Source organism: Felis catus, chromosome A2, assembly GCF_018350175.1.
Source record: "Felis catus isolate Fca126 chromosome A2, F.catus_Fca126_mat1.0, whole genome shotgun sequence".
Taxonomy (NCBI): domain Eukaryota; kingdom Metazoa; phylum Chordata; class Mammalia; order Carnivora; family Felidae; genus Felis; species Felis catus.
Genome location: NC_058369.1, coordinates 166,305,875 through 166,328,268, shown reverse-complemented (window position 1 = coordinate 166,328,268; position 22,394 = coordinate 166,305,875). Strand labels below are relative to the sequence as shown.

General features: G+C 46.8%; 1 protein-coding gene across 1 annotated transcript; it reads right to left on the bottom strand.

The window, feature by feature from the left end:
* Positions 1-6,389: 6,389 nt before the first annotated feature.
* Positions 6,390-20,186, bottom strand: HTR5A (5-hydroxytryptamine receptor 5A). The gene is made up of 2 exons (XM_003983252.6): positions 18,928-20,186; positions 6,390-8,093 (listed from the first exon to the last, which is right to left on the bottom strand). The coding sequence occupies exons 1-2, from the start codon at positions 19,663-19,665 to the stop codon at positions 7,761-7,763; spliced, it is 1,071 nt and encodes a 356-aa protein (XP_003983301.1). The 5' UTR covers positions 19,666-20,186; the 3' UTR covers positions 6,390-7,760.
* Positions 20,187-22,394: the final 2,208 nt, after the last annotated feature.

Genomic DNA, 22,394 nt, shown 5'->3' with positions numbered 1-22,394 from the left:
CTTCACCAAAGACTGACCTCCCCCACGGAAGGAGGAGTTCTGCCAGCAGATGTCCTTTGGCTCTGGCTGCAACATTCACTCCTCCCTGAATTCCCAGCCCGTAGGCCCTACTCTACAGATCGCAGACTTCACAAGAACCAATTCCTTAAAATCTCTCTCTCTCTCCCTCCTTATGCGAGGGCGCGCGCGCACACACACACACACACACACACACACTATGGGTTCTGTTTCCAATTATAATACTCAAAGAGAGGAGTTCGAGGAATGTAGAAAATCCTTCCTTCTCATTGTCTTTTCAAAACTGCTATTCAAAGCTGAGGGGATCAATCTATCCTTCTCCTGACCATCTTAGCCTCCAATCCCGGCAGACGGATACCTTTGGTGACTGGGGAGAAGTCTGTGTGTCTGGCAAGGCATGGGCATAAGGCACATGAACGTATTCTTTAAAAAAGTATGTCGGTGACCCCAGATCATTCTCATAGTGACTGTTAGTCTGGCACCTGAGAAACAGGAGAAGCTCCAGGAGGTTGGCTCGTGCTACCTGAGCCAGGATAGAAGACGGGCGTCCCACAGTCGGGAGAAACACACAATTGTGGTCCCTTAAAGCCAGTGTGAATCTCGTGGAGTCTATCCCACCCGTGTCGGCCACAGTCTGAGAGTGGCACTTCTGCCGGACCAGCCACGGCAAGGCCACGGTCCCCACGGAGGTGCGGTCAGAGGGACTGGCCTGCTTTCGGGGTCTGCCCTTATGCCCTCCAGCTTTATCCCCTTCGTACTCTGCGGCGTGGGGATGGGCTTCCCGGGGTTTGTAGAGAAAGGCAGCTGTGACGGTAGGCGCCCTTTCTCCTTTTAGAAAAGCGATCATTCCTCCTAGACGTTCCGACAAGGCTTCCGAAGCGCCCACAGCTTTTATTACAATAACCTGATTGTCTGATTCTCTCATAGGCTGCCTCAAAGCCTTCCTAGGGCCAAAGAGGGAAATAACGATTTCATTGCGAATTGAACACGTCAATTAGAGCACAGAGGCAGAGCTAGGATGGGAGGTGGTGAATGAAATACATTCATCATTTTCTAAAGTGGTCGGTTTACACCAGGGAGAAATACCAGTTCGGATGAGCGGCTCCCTTCCCAAGGCACTGATGTCAGGAAGCTGCTTCACTGTGGATATGAACAGAGGAGACACGCGACTCTCAGCCCGTCATCATCTCCGAAAAGTCCCCATTGGGATTTTGGCCGCAGGGAGCAGAGAACCAACCCTGTGTCCGTGAGGCAAGAACAGAACCAGGATGCCTCCCAGTGTCTTGCTACCCGGGAAGGGGAGGACCGGGAGGGCCACTGGCCCCGGCAGTCTCCAGTGTCCTCCAGTAAGAGTCTTCTGGGGAGTGAGCGCCCTTGGTGAAAGGGTCCTATTGCCAACTCAATTTGCAAGCCACTCGCCTGGGCCACTGGTGTTCTGCACGTTGGGGGCTACGACGAGTGAAGGCTCCTTGCTCCCTGATGGAAAACCGCAGGCCAGGCATCCAGGGCGCCATCAAGGCGGAGGGATGGTTGATTTGCATAACCACTGGCACGGTGCCACATTTTGGGTGATTTGGGCACGGAGCCCTCACCCACAATTGTTGGGAAATAGCACAGCTAGTGTTGCCTCATCAGGAATTAGCCTGCTGATTTTTTTTTTTAAGTTTATTTTGAGAGAGAGTGCAAATGGGGGAGGGGGAGAGAGACAGGAGAGAAAGAGAACCCCAAGCAGGCTCCACGCTGTCAGCACACAGAGCCCAATGCGGGGCTCGAACTCACAAACCGTGAGATCGTGACCTGAGCCGAAGTCGGACGCTTCACCGACTGAGCCCCCCAGGCGCCCCTACCCTGCTGATTTCTAAGTGAGTTCAGTCCGGCCTATCTGCCCATGAAGCCACACATTAGATCCCACATTCCAGCGGCTTGGACGATTGACCGTGTGGCTTTGGAACTTTAAAGTACTTCTTGGAAGTGGCCTCAGGAGTCAGCTGCCCGTCCTGGGCAGGTTTGCTGGATTATCTCTTTGGGCCCAATGTAATCAAGGGATCCTTACAAGCGGAGGAGGGAGGCAGCAGTGAGCCCGAGGGACGTGTGACGATGGAAGAAGGCAGGAGGGCTGTGATGTCGCTGGTTTGGCAGCCGGAGGCAAGGCAATGAGCCAAGGAAAAGTGTCTCTGAAAGCTAATGAGTCCAGGGCACGGATGCTCGCCTGCCTCGCACATCCAGAAAGAAAACAGCCCTGCGGAGGCCGTGATTTGAATCCGGTGAGGCCATGTTGGACTTCCGACCTCCAGAACTATGAGATGATCAGTTCCTGTGGTTTTAAACCACCAAGTCTGTAGTATTTGTTACAGCGGCAAGAGGAAATCGAGCAGTGCACGTGATCTGTAGTAACGTAATTGGGCATCCCACGGCTTTCCATCCAATGGAGGAAACCGGAAACGCTGTCTGGTGGACTCTCGTCGCATGATTATGTCTTGAGGCCTTTGTTTCAAACCGCAGGGTGGGCTCACCACAGTTCGGTGTGTCTGTGGCCAGAACTCTGTCCTGAGGCTACAAGACGCGAATGGCCTCACCGATGGTTCCAGGGCCCTGATCTCGCGGCGCGCTGAGGCAAGGCGGGCTGGTTAAGGAGCAGGAAGGAAGGAATGTGTTACACATGAATAAGGACATCCCTCGCTCTCGGATAGGATGACTCAGCATCCTAGACAACTGTCTTCCCTAAGGCCTTCCAGGTTAGGCATGGAGCCATTTACCTAATGCAACATTAATAAAAAATGCCACCCACGTTTTGCCTGGAACTAGGCATGCTGACGTAGAGTCCGATGGGAAGATAGTATTTAACAAAACTGGGAAAACCGTGACAGCAGAGGGCTATGTGAACAATAACATAATACCTACTGGAGGGCGTAACAAAATCTGGGCCTCGACGGGTAAAGAGTGTGGCACTGGTGGGCGAAGAGATAAACAGCCGAGCAGAGGAGAAGCCACACCTCCAGACGAAGAGAGAGCCAGAGTCAGCAACCAGGGTGGCAGGTACTCTGCTGTACGTAGACCTACTGTGTGTCCTGCTGCTGGCTGGTTTTAAGCTCCCAGAGCCTAGGGCCCCCTGGCTGGCTGTTACATTTTACAGCCTTGTACATTCTCTGTAAATCGCATGAGCACGTGTGCACGTGGACACACACGCAGACATGCACACACACACACACACACACACACACACACACACAGGGTCATCTCCAAACTTTGCTCTCTACCATATTAAAAAAATTTTTTTTTAATGTTTATTTTTGAGAGAGACAGAGAGACAGAGCACGAGCAGGGGAGGGGGAGGGGGCAGGGGTGGGGGGAGACACAGAATCCGAAGCAGGCTCCAGGCTCCGAGCTGTCAGCACAGAGCCCGACTCGGGGCTTGAACTCACGAACTGTGAGATCATGACCTGAGCCGAAGTTGGATGCTTAACCGACTGAGTCACCCAGGCGCCCCTCGACCATATTTTGGGGGACGCTAAGAACCATTGCCCCACTCACCCACTGGTCTCATTTAAAACCACAATTAAATGGACAGAAGAGCCGGGCAGTTTTGTTCTCAAATGTGGCTCTGAGCTCACCGCCAGGTCCTGGTCTCCAGCCACACTTGCGAAACCTCACGTGGTCTTTCCCGAGATCCTTCCCCTCTTTGACCTTAACATTAGATTGATTAGATTGATTAACATTAGATTACATTAGATTGATCCTAAAATGTGGGGGGGTGGGGGAGATTTAAGTCCATGAGACAAAACTTACATTGTCTCAAAGATTCTAACACACTGTATTTGGAGACATCAGTGTAAGTAATGAAGAATGTATTTATTAGTGGCGTGGTTTCTTGCTGATGCTAGAGTCACAACGGGCGTAGTTGTGAACGCCGACTGTGGTCCATCGTGATCCCTGTGACCCGGTGGGGAACGGCTCAGTGCCCAGGGGACCCCATCTGCCTTGAGGAGCAGGAAGGTGAGAGGTGGCCTCTGTACCCACTCTCTCCAGCCCACCTTCTCCAATCTGGGCCCGGACCTCTGTCCCCCTTAAGGTGCCTGGTCAGGGCAGAGGAGACAGGCAGGCTGTCCGATGCCAAACAGGAGGTTTGGTTCGATAACCCTAACCCTAATCCTATCCTGTGTTAGTGTGTTTGGGCTGCCTTAGCAAAGGACCACGGGCTGGGCAGTTTAAACAAATACATTCATTTTCTCACAGTTTTGGAGGCTGGGAGTCGGAGATCACGGTGTGGGTAGGTTGGTCCCTCCTGAGGCCTCTGTTCTGGCGCGTGGATGCCATCTCCTCCCCGTGTCCTCATGGGGTCGTCCCCCTGTGTGTGTGTCCTGACCTCCCCTCCTTATAGGGACACCAGTCACACTGGACCAGGGCCACCCTCCTGACCTCACTTCACCTTAATCACCTCCATGTACAGCCACATCCTGAGGGCCGGGGGGTTAGGGCTTCACCTATGAACTCTGGGGGCACACGGCCCAGCCCACGACACCCCCAAGTTCAGCTCCAGCAGACCCGACTGGAGAGAAGTTGGAGGGCAGAGCCTGGAGACACTGTCCCATCAAATGCCACCACCCTCAGAGTTTGCCCAGCTGGGTCAGGAGCCAGGACCCTCATCGTTTCTGTTAACAGAAACACCAGGATGGCCAGAGACGACATCTCTGGGCACAAGGTACGAGTAAGTGTGAGCTGCTCTGAATGCAAAGGGGGAGACAAAACAGAGAGCTGTTGTGCGGCTGGGTGACCCCGTGGCAGCCAGACACGGGCTACCCACGATGGACGTGGTCCTCCAGGACCGTGGCACCCTCGGCAGAGAGGGCTCCCCGCATCACTCAGGGGCTGCTCGGGAAGGCGAGCACACCAGCCCCGCTGACAGACAGAAGCGCGGACAAGCACGGCCAGCCAGCCCTGGACCGCTGACCGCGGGCCGTGGCGGGGTCACAGGTGACGAAATGCACCCTAGACACCCTGGCTCAATCACCATTTGCATTTTCCGGCATCTCCAACCTAGTCATGGACAACTTTTGGAACTGAAACAGAAGCAGAATAAGTCATGAGGTGCCACTTCTTCCACGGTGGGGACAGTGTCTCTCCCTCTGGCGCATGCAGAGCGTGTCGCACGACATATAACGTGCCGTCCGGGAGGCGTTACGTACATATCGAATGACAACAGCCACCGGACCTGTTCATCTGACAGCAATATGAATAGCCTCAGTAGGAGACTGAAATGAAAATAATGACGTGTTTCTCCAACGAGGGATACGGAATCCTGGGGGAGCCAAGGAGTTTTTGAGGCCACCAGACAAATGTAGCAGATCTTCCTAAAAGTTTCAAGGAAAGGAACCCTTGTTTTTTTAAAACAGAAGACAAACATTGTAATAATGGATTGCAATGACATTCGCGGGCTCTTTCAGATAGATTGACTGAAAAGTTTACCCGTGGTTCTTTTATTTATTTATTTAATGTTTATTTGAGCGAGAGAGAGAGAGAGAGAGAGAGACTGAGCACGAGTGGGGGAGGGGCAGAGAGAGAGAGAGAGGGAGACACGGAATCCGAAGCAGGTTCCAGGCTGTGAGCGGTCAGTGCAGAGCCCGACGCGGGGCTCGAACTCATGAACTGTGAGATCATGACCTGAGCCGAAGTCGGACGCTCAACTGACTGAGCCACCCAGGCTCCCCTTCCCTTGGTTGTGATGTCCCATCTCTGGGCTCCCCTTGTCTGAGCGTAGTCTTCTCTGCTACGAGGTATTGATGAAATTTTAGAAGCTCGTCCTTTATTATGACACTAGAATCTAATAGCATTTGGTGGTCTCTCTGGTTCCAAGTAATAGTGGGGAAGGTAACTGAAGTGAACAATCCGTATTGTAAAATATCTGTGGGTTGGGTGCCTGGGTGGCTCGGTCACTTAAGCATCTGAGTCTTGGTTTCAGTTCAGGTCAAGAGCTCACAGTTCATGGGTTTGAGCCCCACACCAGGCTCTGTGCTGACAGCATGGAACTGCCTGGGATTCTCTCTCTCTCTCTCTCTCTCTCTGCTCCTTCCTCTCCCTCTGTCTCTCTCTCTCTCTCTCTCAAAAAAAAAAAAAACTAAAAAGAAATGAAAATATTTGTAGGTTTGGCACTCCAAGTTATAAAAACAGAAGGCAGAGAAACCTAAGAATGTTTCCAAGCAAATTCTTCCATGAACTTGCTTCAATGCATAGATAAGAGGTCTGCACTTAGCATCATCAGCCATGACCCACAGAAGCTGTGTAACATTTCCTCGTCTGCTCACGTTCTTTGAGTAAAGAATCTTGGCAGTAAACGCAAGACTAAACTTCCAGCCAAGACTGCAAATTCACACAGATTTCCTATTCTTGATATAATTTATTATATACAAAAGAATACATATATATTTATGATAATAATCAAAGATTATTATGAGATATAGTTTTTGAATTCATGCATTGAAAGAACCAGGGACATAGTGGACCACAGGCACTTTTATTGCCCAAGATCTTTTTAAAGTTTTGTAGAATGGTCTAGGTTTTATATGATCATATAAACACCACACCATCACTTAAATGCCTTGACTCACTTATATAGAGGTGTCAACCTGCAGAGGACCGAGGCCACATTTTACCATATTTCTGCTTTTCTCATTAGTTACTAGTAGTGTTGGCCTCAAAATGGGCATTCACACATCAGTAAAAAATAGCAAATTAACCAATTGTCCCTTTAAAGTGTACGTGTTCGGTAAATATACCTTCACAGTCCTTGGTTATGAGACTAAAAGAAGCCTCCAGCTTCATGACACCTGTTTTCCTCTAACCTCATGATCCAAGGATAAAGGTCTTTGTCCTGCAACATTTGAATAAATTCTATACAAAGAAACTCCATAGAAAATAAGCAAGTTTGACAGAGTCTACAAAACTAGTCTATTTTTCTATGGTTTGTGCACAGTTGCCTCAGAATGGTGGGAGATATTTGGTTTGACTTTTAGCTCCTGTCCCAACTTGATGGGTTGGATTTTAGAATAAACTGGCCTTTGGAACATTCACCTCCTCCAGAGTTCTGTGTGTGTGTGTGTGTGTGTGTGCACATGCACACACACACACACATGTGGTTGCCACAAACAAAGCCTTAAAGCCAGTATTCACTGGTCTTACAGCTGTGGCCATGTGCTTTAATAGGTTCAGAGACAATATTTTATGGCCAAACACTGGGACATACACAATAAGTACTAGGGTATATTTACCAGGACCACAGAATGGAATGTTCGAAATAAGGACTATTCCACAAAACTTGGAATTATGGTTTCCTACCCCTCGGATATCGCAGTATGACTTCTAATTCATCATCTTCCACCCATTCTCTATCTGTCCATGTTGCTTTATTTCCTCCCTCTCATCTGCTATGTCTGACTTCTCTGGGGCAAGGACGATGACCATGCTGGAGTGGATTTGGGGGAGGAAAGGGCACTTTGTGGGCAAAGTCCGTGGCTGGTAGGTGCAGGGGGAGCAAGAACAGGTAAGTTAGATTAATAAGGTCACCAAAACTGTCTGGGAAGACCCACATTCCTGCCTTGGAGCATGGAAGGGAGGGCTAGTTCTGAAGACGACCCCGGAGAACTCCGAGGACTTGCCTCTTCCGTGTAGTGCTGGGTATTTATGGGGAAGTAGGTAGAATTGGAAATTTGAGTTACAGGACAACTGCTTCCTATCCCCAGGCCTCATGCTCAGTGTTGCTTAGAAAAGAAGTTCTTGAAGGCGCTGTTGTAGTTTTTGTTGAAAGCTGTATAGATCAGGGGGTTAAAGAAGGAGTTGGAGTAGCCAAGCCAAAGGAAGATGCTCTTCCAGATGGTGGGGATGTCGCAGGAACACAGGGGGCTGATGAGCTCCGTGGTGAAGAAAGGGATCCAGCAGAGCGCAAACACCCCAATGAGGATGCCCACCATCAGGGCGGCCTTCTGCTCTTTCTGCTCCCTCCACGTGTCCCCTTCTGTCTGGAAGGTGACGGTGGTGTGGCGGACTGTGAACACCATCTGAGGCTGCTGAGCAGAGGTCTTCGCCTGGAAGAGATAAGCAGAAGCTTCATGAAGAGCCACCTTCTTGTGCCTTCCAGACGCTGGGTCCTGCACATCCACTTGAAGAGAAAGCCCTTGATCATTGCGTGCGGGAGACTGGCTGCCTGGGGAGCCCACCCTCAGCCATGGAAAAGTGGTGACAGAGCTGGCATTTGCTTACGTCTTAGAAGTGGAAGGAAAATGGGAACACCCATAATAAATATGATGAAGATGAATTTCCCACTGCTGCGTGTTCAACAACAAACAACTGAAAAAGTAAGCCAGTCACATAGTCAGTGCATGTAATTCGGTGACAAAGGCACATGAGTAATCAAAAGTGCTCCGAATCCTTGTCAAACCCTGGGACAATTAAAGTCTGACTTTCTAAAATCCTCACAACTTTCTGAAATCTTCGTAACTTTCTGTGCTCACGTGAATCCTCCCTCAAGGAATTTTCTAGAACTTTTCTCCTGGTGTCAGTTTCCCAGGACCGTTTGGGACAGTTCGCTCACCAGGACACTTACCTCCCTCGGGGCTTCATGGAAAGCAGACTTTCATTCCCTAGCGGGTGAGACTATGTGGACGTTCGATATCATTCTTCCCAGCCCAACCCAGCGGATTCAGCATTCTGTGATCCCAGTGCATTTGAAAAGGATGCTCACACAGCTCTCTCTCAATAGCACACAAACTTTTAGGCGAAGGACCAGGTCAGAGGGTCATTCTTGTTAACCTAACCCCCTTGACCAGTTCATGGCTACATCTACAGATTGGGAGTCCAAAGGAATCGATTTATCTGTTCATGGAGCATAACGGGGGTATAAATAAGGACACTATGGTTAAGGTAAGATTAGCTGCTATATGAATTCTTAAATTTGCATGATAGCCTTCTTGTTATTTGCTTGAAGAATAGTGAAACACCAAGTATTGTGCAATCAAAAAGAAAATCATAAATATTGGAACAAATCGTCCACAACACCACAACCTGGAAAAACGGACATAGCGTGAGAAGTGAAAACTTCTTTCTAGACCCCAGCCTCACCCCGAGATGCGCCAGTGACCTTTCATATATTATTAGTGCACATCCGGTGGTGCATTGCAGGGAATTCATTTATGGAAATGCAACACAATATTTAGCTTTATTTTTCTGCACAAATGGGAAAACCTACCAATTTCTTAATAAAACTCAAACCCAAAACGGCATCAGGGAAGCGATTTTTACCCCTTTTCCAAGGGTGGCAACTTGAAGCAACATTCTGGTCCTGACTTTAAAACCCCTAAAAATTCTCCTCCCTCTCAGCACTTTTTCAGGGGTAGCACTGGCCACTCAAGGTTGTGACTCCCCTGTGACCACCCCTTAATTCTCTATAGCACAACAGATATAAAAGTAGAACACTTAAACTAGACTTTGTCAAAGGCTCTGGTCTAACAGTAGAAATAAATACAGCAACACACAGCCAGATATTCTGGCTTTGGAGATATGGCACTCTTTTGGGAAACAGCCACCCCCTCCCATCTTGACTCCCTGTCTGCCTTCCCTGTGGTCATTAGCCTTTTCAGACTGACTCCAGAAGCCCCCGCGTAGTCCTTTATGTACTCAAATTCCAGTTGCAAGACACGATGAGCCCCACAACGAAACTACCAATGGAAGACCAGCCTTCTGTAAGGATGAGATATATCCCCGTATTGGCACATTATGTTTGTAGGAGTTTCCTGTTGCATAATGGGAAAAAGTTGCAAGGTTTCCAGGCATATGACCTACATTTAAGTGTAGGATTTGAGTATTTCTATGGAAATCAGTCTTGGGAAAGGGAGCTGACGTTTTATAGGACACTTTTATGGAAGTTCATCACTTTAGTCACGGTCCCTGTACAGGAACGTAAAGTGCCGTACATGCAGGCCTGCTTGTATGGGCATTTGGCAGTCATCCTATAAAAACTGATGTTCTTCCAGTTTACCTGAGTTCCTACAGGTGATGAGCTGTTCCCAGATAAAACGGACATTTGCTGGATCTGCAAGAATCGTCCGCTGTGTAATGGTTCTAATGTTGAATGAAGGGCATTCTTAAAGATATCCCAGGGAGTTTATTCCTAAGTTTGTCTTCAGGAGGACTTTCCCTGTGTCAATAGGGGGGCTCAGCTAAACCCTCGCAGGGGTTACATGCATGTTCCTTCCTCACAGAGTTGTTAGTAGAGCAGTGGGGAGCCCACGTCCATAGCCCCTTCCAACAAAGACTCAAGATTCCTGTTTTATCCATTCTTTTATGTCCCATGGGAATCCCTTATGGTTCTGCTTTAGATTCAGATTAAATATTTTCTCTGAATACTATCTTTTTCTGGTTTCCTGTGAGTCAGGAATTATTTATAGGTTAGTCCTAGAACCCCACGTGACTCAGAAAAGCACATTTTCTAGGACCTCGATATGAAATGTTGACTGTTTAACTGGGCCCTTCTTCATGCATCCTTCAACACCAACTCACCTGACAGAAGAAAGAGGGCCACGGATTTAAAATGGTTCTTCTGGGACAGCAGAGGCTCCGCTGGAAGGAGGATCTTTGTCATCTGGGAAGTTTCAGGTTTCTAGTGTCTCATGGCTTTTTGTTGCTCGCCCTGTGGCTTTCTGACTCAGGGACTCCTTAGCTCTTTGCTTTCTGCTCATCAATGATTACAATAAAGCGCCTAATTGAGTCTTGAGAATAGAACTCTATTAATTACTCTATCAATTGCTCAACATGCAATTCACAGAAAAAGAAGTAGGAGGATAAAAAATAAAGTGGACATCCAAGCCAAATTAGACTTTTCTTAATCATCTTTGTAATGCTGTATCGTTTGAAGCACACATCTCACAATTTAGGATACACATACAAAATTTTTCTAGGTGAACAATTAGCCTCATCTCTCCAAATAAATGCATTCTTTGGGGGACGTGTACTTATGTGTCAGACTTCTCATTTTTCTGAAATCGTTATGTACTAAATAACGATTTATGGGTTAATCATAAACCTAGTAGGTTTCTTTCATTTCCTCTAACCACTCAGCTTCGCCTTCCTATTAATATCACACATAATTGATAGATTACCATCAGTGGTAGGTACTGCAGTTCATGGATGAAGACTGTTACCTTGGAAGTGGTTTTGGGTGGTTTGCAGGTTAGACCAGCCCACTGTCAGAATGGAAGATGGACCGATGAACCAGGATGCTCAAACTAGAAATGGTCTTACACGTTAAGGGAGGGCTCCACACAGGGGAGGGTGAAAACATCGCTTGAACTTCCCAACAAACTTAGGAAGACTGATTGTTCTGTGGCTATGGCAACAAGGAGTCTTGCTGTTTACATATCTTCCACTGACCAGGGACAATCCCCCTCTGTGAATACTCATTTGCAAACCACACAATCCATGTCTGGCCTCGAACGTCAGCCAATTAGGATAGGACTCACCCCCAATAAATGCTCCTCTGAGCACCAATCAATTGACAGCAGTCTCACCGAGGAACCTCGTCTTAGGGGGATGTCAGTTCACTGCCCTGAACTCTACACTGTCCCCAGTCCCCACAGGTGGTCAGCATTCTGTTCCATTCTGGATACGGTGCTTGACAAGTATAGTTTCGTCTCACTGTAGTAAGCAGTTTGGCATTTATTTCTGTTTCAGGTACTGTGTGGTGGTCGTATCATCCTTGGACAGTTCAACAGAGTCCACCGAGATCATTTTGAAGACCCTCCACAGGACGCTTGGACCACAGGTGCGTTCACTGGAGCCCAGACTCCAAGGGCACTCAGAATCTGTAGCCAGCTGTGGTGGTCTCAACAGCTCCAACCAGCTCAATGGGCTCTTTTTGCTCTCTGAATTTTGTTATCCTAGGACTTGTAACCAAAAGTGTCTTTGGTTAAGGTCTTTAGACTTAGGTCTTTGTATCAGGTAACTAGACCTTTGATTGAGATGTATACTATTTGGTAATTGACTTAGATCTTTGTGCAAGCCAATTATATCTCTCATCCTAGAGGTGTACCATTTGGCAAATATGTTTATGCCATCGACGTACTTATTCTACTGCTACTTGCTTTGCTTTTGCTATTATTTGTCTATATGTGCAAAGTCTGGTTTCATAGGGTAGTTTCGTTTGCTTTTCCTAGAGAGCCTTTCTCTCAGTTGAATATAAAAATATAAAAAAAGATTGTTCTGTATGGCATTGGCTTGATAAGCTTCTAATCCATTCCAAGCCAGACCTGAGGGCTAATGTTCTGAGGACTGATAGACTTAACACCAATTTGTGGAAAAGCAATTGATCAAACTTCGCTTTCGGTCCTTTGCAAAATTTGAGGATATTCCCTGTCCTCTCAATTTGTGAAGGAATGTCACTTTGTTTAGTTGGTATTCCAGCTCAATGAGTGTTGGGTTGGTGCTTGTATGGCCCCTTGCTAGCATCTGGTCAGGGATCCTTGGGCACTATTCACAGGCACTGACTGTTGGCCAACCATAGAGTCTTTCTTGTGTGTCATGGTTGGTCTAAGCCAAGGACTCAACCTTCTCCTTTAGGAACTTTGACTTCCTATTTTAACTTGCACTATAATCTGAACTCCTGTGCTTTTCTCAACAAATGCCTTTTTAAAAAAACTTTCTTGATAAGGAACTTCTGACAAGTCAAAATCAGTAAATTCACCCAGATAAGAGCCCTAGAAAAATCCGGGGGAAAAAGACCAAACAGTTAAGAGCTTCCTTCTTTAATTGGTATGCTAGAGCCTTAAACAAAATCTTAACTCTAAAATAGTCTCGAAGGTTTTGTAACATCCCCACACCCACCTGCCTTGCACATCTAGGTCTTGTATATTTCTACCTAGCTGCACCTGACTTCCTAAATGAACTGTCCTCTCTTCAGGGTTTTCTCAGAAAAAACAAAGCCGTATAGTAAATTTGCCAGATAAGGAGTCAAATCTATAGAATTTCCATTAAAACCCTGGCCTCAAGTTACGTTAAGGGTTATAATTTAGAATTTTCCTAAACTTCAGAGAGAAAATAAAAATAAAAATGGTTATGGAATTCAGAATTTGGTGAGAGTATTGAACAAAATTCTTATTGTCTTGAACTACAAGTCTGTACCAGTGAGTGAAGTGAATTGAAGTCCCCTCAGATGGGGAAAAACAGATCCTTAAAAGTAGAAGGATAGAAAAGAGAAGAGCTATATAATCCAGCTATGAACATTTTAAATATAAAAATATATAAAACTATAAAATGTAAAAATCAGAAGCCCTTCTTTTAAGGAAAGATTGACTAGATGTTCCACATTGTAAACTAAATAAAGATAGAAAATAGACTTCCGGAAATGTTCAAGCAGTATTCTGGTATAAACCCAGCATCTGAAGTTTAGAGTCTTGCCCTATCTTTCTATAAGTGGGCTCAAACTTGAATTAGGGAATTGAATAATAAAAAATAATGGAAATGTGAAATTACCAATTTAGGAAATATCCATTAAGGGACTAGACGTTTCCAGATATCCTTAGAAAAATAAATTAGCTAGAAAGCAATACAAGATATGTTTCTCTAGATGAAACATCCCAAAGGACCTCTGTTTTCAAAGGTTTGGGAGTCTAGACAAGGACCCTTGTGAGTATTGCCAACAGAAAAATCCTTGAAAAAATCAGTGTTCCATACTGGCTACAAGTAAAGAGGACAACTATCTAAAATCTGTCCAGTGAAGTCCCTCTGAGGGAGACATTATCACCCAACAAATCCCTGTCCTTCTAAATTTCCAAGGGGAGTTGTCTATCATTATAGATGTACAACAATACCGCTTTCTTGTTTATACAGGCATCACTATAACTGCCATTATCCCCATAATTATAGAACAACAGATCCTTCAGCCTAAAATTTTACCATTGTCTGAAAAGGAAACAGCAAATTGACTTGAAATAAGTTAAAAGCAAATGAAGAAAACTAGAGAAAATTTTCTTTAAAAAAGTAATTAGTTATACCAGATGGTGAAAGAAGATCATGAAAGACAAATTTGTGGCTAGAGAGTAAATTTCTAAAGGCTTGAGGGAAAGTGAACTTCATTAGAAAAATTCAAGCAATGAAAATCTTTCATAATTTTGTGTGCCAACTCAAAGCTGGTATTTTAGGATCACTATTAGAAGAATAGTTCTTTAGTTTCTATAACACACCTACAAATTTAAGAAGTAAGATCTGCTTCCAGATGAAATGTACTGCAGCCCTTGTATGTTATCAGATTATAGCTGATCTACACATGAAAATACTTACACTGTGTGTAATTCCAGACATTATCAAACAAATGGCAATAGGTCTAGAATCCTATGGACAAAGGACACCACAGAGAGAAAGATTAATTGGAATAGAATGCATAAAGTCCAGATTGATTCTTCCTAGCTTATCATTAATCTGCCTTTTGTACAAATATGATAATGCTGGGCCATGCTCTAGGTAGATGAATTCAGCAACATGGTGCCTATCAGAGAACTGTTGTCTCTTGAAGGCCAACCCTCAGTTCAGTAATAAAGGTTTTTCCCTTTGCTTCGGAGAAATTACATGACTAAAATTAGTCACCACATTTTAAGACCTTATATTAAGCCTTTAAATCTTGTTATTATACATAGACAATCCCTACTGCTAATCAAAACCACCCACATTTTTCTACTCGTTGATTAATCATGATTCATTGTCACCTTCTCTTTCTCCTATTACCACCCATTGGTTTAACACTAACAATCCGGCAACTGTATAATCCTTAGCCAATGAAGGTAAGTCTCATGATTGTGTTTCTGTAACTGAAGAAGTGTCCTTGCCCCAAGCAGAATTTTTTTCGCTCTTGTTTGAAATTACAACTTACTATTCTTTGTTGGTGGGTGTTATACTGAAAATAAAAATAATGTGTAATAATCAATTTGATATGTAATAAGTAGTTCAGTCTTTCTCATAAAACGTAATTTCATATCAGAAGCCAAACTGTTCAATGACTTAACGGTGGCTGCTTCTAGGGCATATAAAATTGCTAAAATAATAGAAGAGGAGGTATAGGAACTAACAACTGGTATGCTTTCCAGATAATTCACTTCTTCAACATGCTATAGAAGTACCTTCTTCAGGCGTTCTTTAAAAATGAACAACAAATGTGAATTACTTGGTTGGTGACTTAATGCTCTCTGAAATTATCCTAAACTGCAGTGTTAGGATTCAGGGAGGATGACCTCAACATTAGCTGCAGACAATGCCCAGAAGTAGAGGGGTAGGCGTTGGCTGCTAATCAAGAACCTTGACCAAGCAGATGAGTACATGAAGACTGTCTGACAATATACCTATAGCTTCACTGAAGTTGATCACATCTCTTGTACACCTCCAGGGTTCTTTATCCCATACTAAACTCACGCTTTTTCATGTCAATCAAGAAACAAGATTGATTGTTCAGTAGGGCCATCGGTTAGGCCATTTCAAGGACTAACTCTCCAATGCCCTCAATGGATTATATCTCCTTACAAAGAGTCCAAATGGTTACAACTCTTTCAGGGAAAAGATTCCTGAGAATACTGACCTCATCCATAGGAGTCAGACAACTTGAAATTTTCATTAAAAAAAAATGGTTGGCACAATAATGTCTACATTGGCTGACATAGTAAATTGTACAGTCTACGCTCTGGGGGCACAACAAAGCAGTTTAAGTATCTTAACCCAAAAAATCTTGACTAATAAAATCACTCCAGATTTGCTTTTGGCCAGCCAAGGAGGAGTCTACCCACTAACACTAAGTAAGACTTCACATTGTACCTGGATTAACACTACAGGTAAGATACAACTATTTTTAAACTAAAAGAAAAGGTAAACTAGTGGTCTTAGGTAGACACAGGGAATCTTTGGGACTGGCTTTGATTAGGACTAGAAAATCCTGGGTCATGACTTGGGAGATCTTCCAGGCCCTTCTTATAATACTTCTACTTGTTTGCCTCAGAGTTGCTCAATGCTTGGTAGCCAGAGCTTAAATGCTTCTGCACTGCCCTGTCCTGAGAAATGATTGGAAATTACATTGACTGATGTGCAATTTGAGCATCAGATCTCCACAGATGAAACTTCATCTTCCGGGAGAATCACCAACAGTGGTCAATATCTGGTTAGTCCTTGAGGGTTTCTCTCAAAGCTTTGGCTGAATAAGGACCAAGAGTGGGAGCCTGAGAACTAAATGTTCCCACAAACTTAGGACAAGACTGTGTGTTCTATAGCCTAGAGCCAGCCCAAACATGGTCTATTGATCAGGGGCAATTCAACTCAATGGACTTATTTTACAAGCCAACCTAGCAGTGTCAGTCCCAGGTCAACCTGGGTTGGATTCATTCCAGTAAACCCCTACTGGGATGACAACCAACCAACAAATTTAAGACTCGTACAGATGATATCAACCTACCTATATCTCTCAAAGCCTCCCAATGTCTGAACTCCAAGCTTTCTAAAAATGCTATTTAAGATCAACATTCTTCTCTGCTCAGAGAGATTGTGCCTGGCCAGCATGGTTCAGCCATACACTAGTAAATAATAAATTCAGCATTATCTTTTTATGCCAGATCTTTGGTAGTGTTTTCATCATCCTTTTTTTGAGGGCAAAGCCCATCTCTTGTGTTGACAGTTACCATCTTAGTGTCTGACATAGGTTAGGTTCTCAGTAATATCCTTGGAGAAAACTCAGCAGATAAAGAAGGAGGAAGTATTGTGTTTCCCTGGGTAACACAGCTAGTTGGTGGTAGAACTGTATTTAGAAATTTTGGCACCTGCTACCATGGAGAAATCAGGAGACCTGCTTTGTAATTAACCCTTCACAGTAACATGAGGACAGAGGCAGCCCCATATTGTATGTGGAACCCTGGATTTGGAGATCTTGCAAAGCCAAGACAAACCATTTTTTTTTAAAGTTATCTGGCAGAGAAAGGAGAGAAAATGAAACAGTGCAGACTAGTGTATAAAAGATATCATGATGCTTTGTTTCTGTTGTCTCCAGAGCAGAGCGGTAAAAGCCTGCATCGCCTTGCAGTAAGCCTCACAAGAAAAACAGTGACTGCTTTCCTTTTAAAGCTGTATCTGGTACCGATTGTAAACCATTTACCTGGATAAGCATCCCGGCGGAAGAGAGTCCGTGTAAGGAGGACCCTTGAAGGTGGTCAGTCCTCTTGCTCCTGACCTGGGCTTGGGGTGATTCTCATACACATGGAAGTTCCCGACAGTCTGCTGCTGTGAGCACTCTTAGCCATCAGCACTCCTCATTCAGGTTAGAAATCTAATAGGTCAAGGTTTCCCAAATTTGGCATTACTGTCGTTTTGACCTGAATTATTTTTTGTGGGGGCTGTCCCGTCCACTGTACAATGTTTAGCCCCACCCCTTGCCTCTAACGCTAGATGCCATTAACACTCTCTCCCAAACTTTGATAATCAGAAATGTCTCCAGACATCCCAAATGGAGGGGGCAAATCACCCCTGGTTGAGACCATTGTTCCAGATAAAAGGATAGGTAGCCTCTGACCCCCTTTTCCTTCTTTCTTCCAGAATGATGCACTTTTTTCTCCATTACCTACACCTCTGGTCCCTCTAAGCTTGATTGACTGGTTATTGTTGGAGTTAGCCTCTGATCAGGAAAACAGAACCACATTACAGCATCCACAGTAGGTGTTTACCTCCCTCACTAGAGGGAACTCTTCATGGGCAAAGATGACGTCTTTCATTGTTTCACTCCTACCACCATCCCCATAGTATGTGCTTGATATGCTTAACTGAATTTATGTGGTTGTCCTAGAGCCCCTAACAGAAAATGGGGCTGTGTCGATTTCTGATCTCACTTAAAAAAGTGAATTAGGCTCAAGGGATCACCTTGGCAATGAGTTGGTCAGGGGGGACGCAATCCCCACACCCCATGGGTTCAGTTGTCATATATTTCCTGAATTGAAATCAGGGTTGGATTACTAAGAGTTAACAGGAAACAGAAAAGTGTGGCGGAGAGAGAACTGGAAGAGAGCCCTCACTGTGGTTGTAACGATTGTCCTACAGAAAATGCCACTTGCAAAGAGCTGGGGAATTGTCTGCCTTAGATTTTTAATCCCTCTCCCCCCCCCCCCATCCCGTAGCCTGTCTGGGAAGGCAAACAGGTGATCCTCAGCTATACACAGAAGCCTGACAGGGCTGGGGCTACACCCAGAGAGCAGCACCACAGACAACGATGGGACATAACAAATGCAGGCTTGGAGACAGACAAAGATCTGTAATCTCACACCAGGGGAAGAGGACGCTGCAGAACTACAGAGAGTAATCCAGGAGACATTGTATTCTGCAAAGCTAGCTGCTTTAATTTGCAAAGAAAAAAAAATAGATTGGGTCGAAACATGAATCTGCTTGGCCTGCTGTTTGGCAATCTTTCTGCCAAGGCACCTCACCATCTGTCCCTTCCTTCCTCATTGAGCAGCTCAGTCGAAATGCAGGAAGCTGCAAGTTTATCTAGTATAGCTCCAGACACCTGCTTCTTCAGCCCTCCTACAAGGTGTGATAGAGTCACAGAATTTTAGAGCCAGATGGGACCCTGTGGAAGAATGTAGTCCAAACCCCTCATTTCCCATATGGGGGGGGGGAATCCATCAGAGATGGTAAAGACCATTATTGGCTCTGTCATACTGAGCACGTTGGAGCAAAATCAGCCTCCGAGGGTTTCTTCAGCTACCCCAGTCTACCCCTTCCCCTTTGCCCCTACCCCTCCCCAAGAAAGGAAACTGAAAAGCTCACTTCCTACAAACTTTCAAGTCAGCGTGCTGGAGCTAAAGCCCGTAGGGACGCGAGTGAAGTATTTTCAAGGGTCACTAAAACACCCACCTCCACAGCCTCCGATATGGGTGAGACACTGTTGGTCCTGGAGCCCACGCGGAACCTGGCCGCCTTGTAGATCTTCCAGTACACGAAGAGCACGACGCAGAGGGGCAGGTAGAAGGCGCCCACGGTGGAGAACACGGTGTAGGACGGCTCGCGGCTCACCTGGCACTCCTCGTTGTCCTCGGAGTAGGTCTCCCCCCAGCCAAAGAGCAGCGGGGCCAGGGAGATCACGGCGGAGAGCGCCCAGGTGAGCACTATCATAACGTTGGAGACGCGCTTGCGGGTGCGCAGTGTGTATTGCAGGTGGCGGGTGATGGACCAGTAGCGGTCCAGCGCGATGGCCGTCACGTTCCAGATGCTGGCCGTGCAGCAGAGCACGTCGCACGCGATCCACAGCTGGCACAGTCGCCGGCCCAGCTGCCAGCGGCGCCCAGACAGCTCATGCACCAGGCTCAGGGGCATGACCAGAGCGGCCACCAGCACATCCGAGATGGCCATGGACGCCACTAAGTTGTGCGGAACCCGGTGGAAGGTGCGCACACGGAGAATGGTCGCCAGCACCAGCAGGTTCCAGGAGAACGTGGCGGCCACCAGAAAGCCCAGAAAGGTCAGGATAAGCACACCGAAGACGGAGAGGAGGGGGCTGGGGCGCGAGTCTTCCGCGCCAAGGCCGCTGCGGTTGGTCTCCAAAGGGGCGGGGGTGGAGAGGGAAAAGTAGGTTAGGTTCACAGGCGAATCCATCTCTGGGTCAGGAGGCCGGCCCAGGGTGTGTGCAGGAGGGGAGTTCAGGAAGACAGACGGTGGCCACTGCGTCCAGAGCCACTTCGGATGTTTGCAACCTCTGGCTGGGGCTAGGGTTTCTGGGGATTGCCTATGATACTGGCCCCAACCTTCTGCCGGCGAGCATCCGTGGGAGACGGCGCGGCGGAGAGGAGGGCGCTGGGCTGCGTCTCACAGCCGGGGCCCGCCTAAGCTGTCACATGCCCAGGCTTTTCACCTCGGCGGAGACAGCAGTCTGGTCGCCCAGAGCCGAGCATCTCCCAGTTCGGGGAGGTGGGGGGGGGGGGGGCGGGGAAGCTGGGCGACCCTGGAGCGTGTGGGTGCCTCTCCTGCCGGAGAGGATGCTGGTGCGTCAGAGCAGTACTCTCGCAGCCTTGCCTCCGTACCCGCCCCTCTCTCCAGGCAGCGGGCTGCAGCCTCAACTCCGTGCCAGGGAAGCCAAGCAGGGACCTGCTTTCGGGGACCTGCCTTCTGCTATCCCTTTCCCCCCCCCCCGCTCTCCCCCCCACCCCGCCACCACCCGTCCCCTAGCCCCACCCCATCTGGGGCTGCGGCTTTTGGAGAAGGAACACTGGCGCGCGCGTCCAGACCTCCCTTATCAAAGTGGGAATCCAGCCTACGTAAGGCATCAGCTGATAAGGTCGCCTCTCCCCGCCTCTCTCCCCAGCACGCTGGTGCTGTCCATGGTGCTGCTGCCTCTCTCCACCGGGGCGCGGGGCTTGGTGCTGTCCTCGGTACTGGCCCTGCTTTCTGAAATGGGCTTCCCTCATGGATCAAGTTTACCAATGAACTTCCCTTGAGACATTCCTGTAGCCACCCCCTGCCCACGATCCTCTAGGGGTGGTCTGCGTACCTTCAGTGGGTTCTCAGCTTTCCGCAGGGACTTACATTTTGTAAGTGTATTCCAGGTTAAGCGTCTAAGATGGTATCACACTGGCTTTTCAACTACTGAAGATTTCAGTATACTATTGCATTCTTCCTACACAACACCCAGTGCTTCCCTTAAAGGGTAGTTTTCCTTTAAAAATTTTTTTTCAACGTTTATTTATTTTTGGGACAGAGAGAGACAGAGCATGAACGGGGAAGGGGCAGAGAGAGAGGGAGACACAGAATCGGAAACAGGCTCCAGGCTCTGAGCCATCAGCCCAGAGCCTGACGCGGGGCTTGAACCCACGGACCGCGAGATCATGACCTGGCTGAAGTCGGACGCTTAACCGACTGCGCCACCCAGGCGCCCCTTTAATGTTTATTTAGAGAGAGAGAGCACTTGCACTAATTGGGGAGGGGCAGAGAGAGAGAGAGACACAGAATCGGAAACAGGCTCCAGGCCCCGAGCCATCAGCCCAGAGCCCGATGCGGGGCTCGAACTCACGGACCGCGAGATCGTGACCTGGCTGAAGTCGGACGCTTAACCGACTGCGCCACCCAGGCGCCCCAGGTAGTTTTCCTTTAAAGAGAAAAGGCAAGATAGTATTTACTGCTGTTCCTAGAGACGGTTGAGGCATTGGAACTCGAATGTTTAAACTATTTCCTCAGAATCACAGAAAAGCTGCAGTCTTTCCAGTGGACCCTATTAGATTTGCTCCCCATGAAGGGAAACATTGGAAACAAGTTATTATAAAAAACAACAACAACAACAACAACAACAACACTCCATCTCACTAGAAAAAAAAGAGGGAGCATTTAACTCTTTCCCTGTGCCTACACACATAACCATATATTCATTCACAGTAATTGCAAAAATATCAAAAGGCCCTACCCAGAAGTTATGATGTAAAGCACTTTGCAGAGACATGATATACAAAGATAAAATAAACTAAGAAAACCAACATGACAGCAAGGAAAATAAGATGGCATTAAGCATTTTTAAAGTACATACAGTAGGGGGGCGCCTGGGTGGCTCAGTCAGTTAAGCATCCAACTTCGGCTCAGGTTGTAATCTCACAGTTTGTGGGTTTGAGCCCTACGTCGGGCTCTGTGCTGCCAGCTCAGAGCCTGGAGCCTGCTTCGGATTCTCTGTCTCCTTCTCTCTCTGCCTCTCCCCCACTTGTGCTCTGTCTCTCTCTGTCTCTCAAAAATAAATAAATGTAAAAAAATTTTTTTCAGTACATACAGTAGGTATTATGAAGTCCCATACATTCACAAGTGGCAGGCCACAAATTTGGCCAAAAGCTTTTTAGCTATTTGAAAATGAGAAATACGTTTTGTTATAAGATTCAGTTTCTAAATGAGTATGAGAAGCATCAGGAGACTGCACTGGGAAGAGAGAAACTTCTCCACTGGGGCCCATAAGAGAGAATGCTGTTGGGAAACGTTGATGAGAATATTCTTCATTCAACACAAGATTCCTCACAGAGCTGCTTCACCAAATATTCCTTAAACACACCGGATGGCAGCTGCCTGGGTACAGTGCTTCTGTGTGTGGGTCTAGTCAAGGGAAAACTTGTGCTCATTCAGAGCACGTGACTTTCTTGGAGCCATAGAACCAATGGGACTGAGATGTAGACCACGAATCTTTGTCTTTGAAACAAATGCTCTGAACAATTCTGCATTCCACTTCAGGGGCCCGTGACCTGGAATAATGGGTGAGCTGCATAACCAGTGGGCAGCAGGCCTTGATGATGGTATCTCCGGATACAGATCTTAAAAGGCATACGGGATACAAGCATATTCCCCACTGGTACTGTGTG

Coding starts and splice junctions, on each gene's coding strand:
- HTR5A (XM_003983252.6), bottom strand. CDS start 19,665: ATGGATTCGCCTGTGAACCTAACCTACTTTTCCCTCTCCACCCCCGCC. Junction 8,094..18,927: donor CCATATCGGAGGCTGTGGAG/GTGGGTGTTTTA, acceptor TATCTCTTCCAG/GCGAAGACCTCTGCTCAGCA.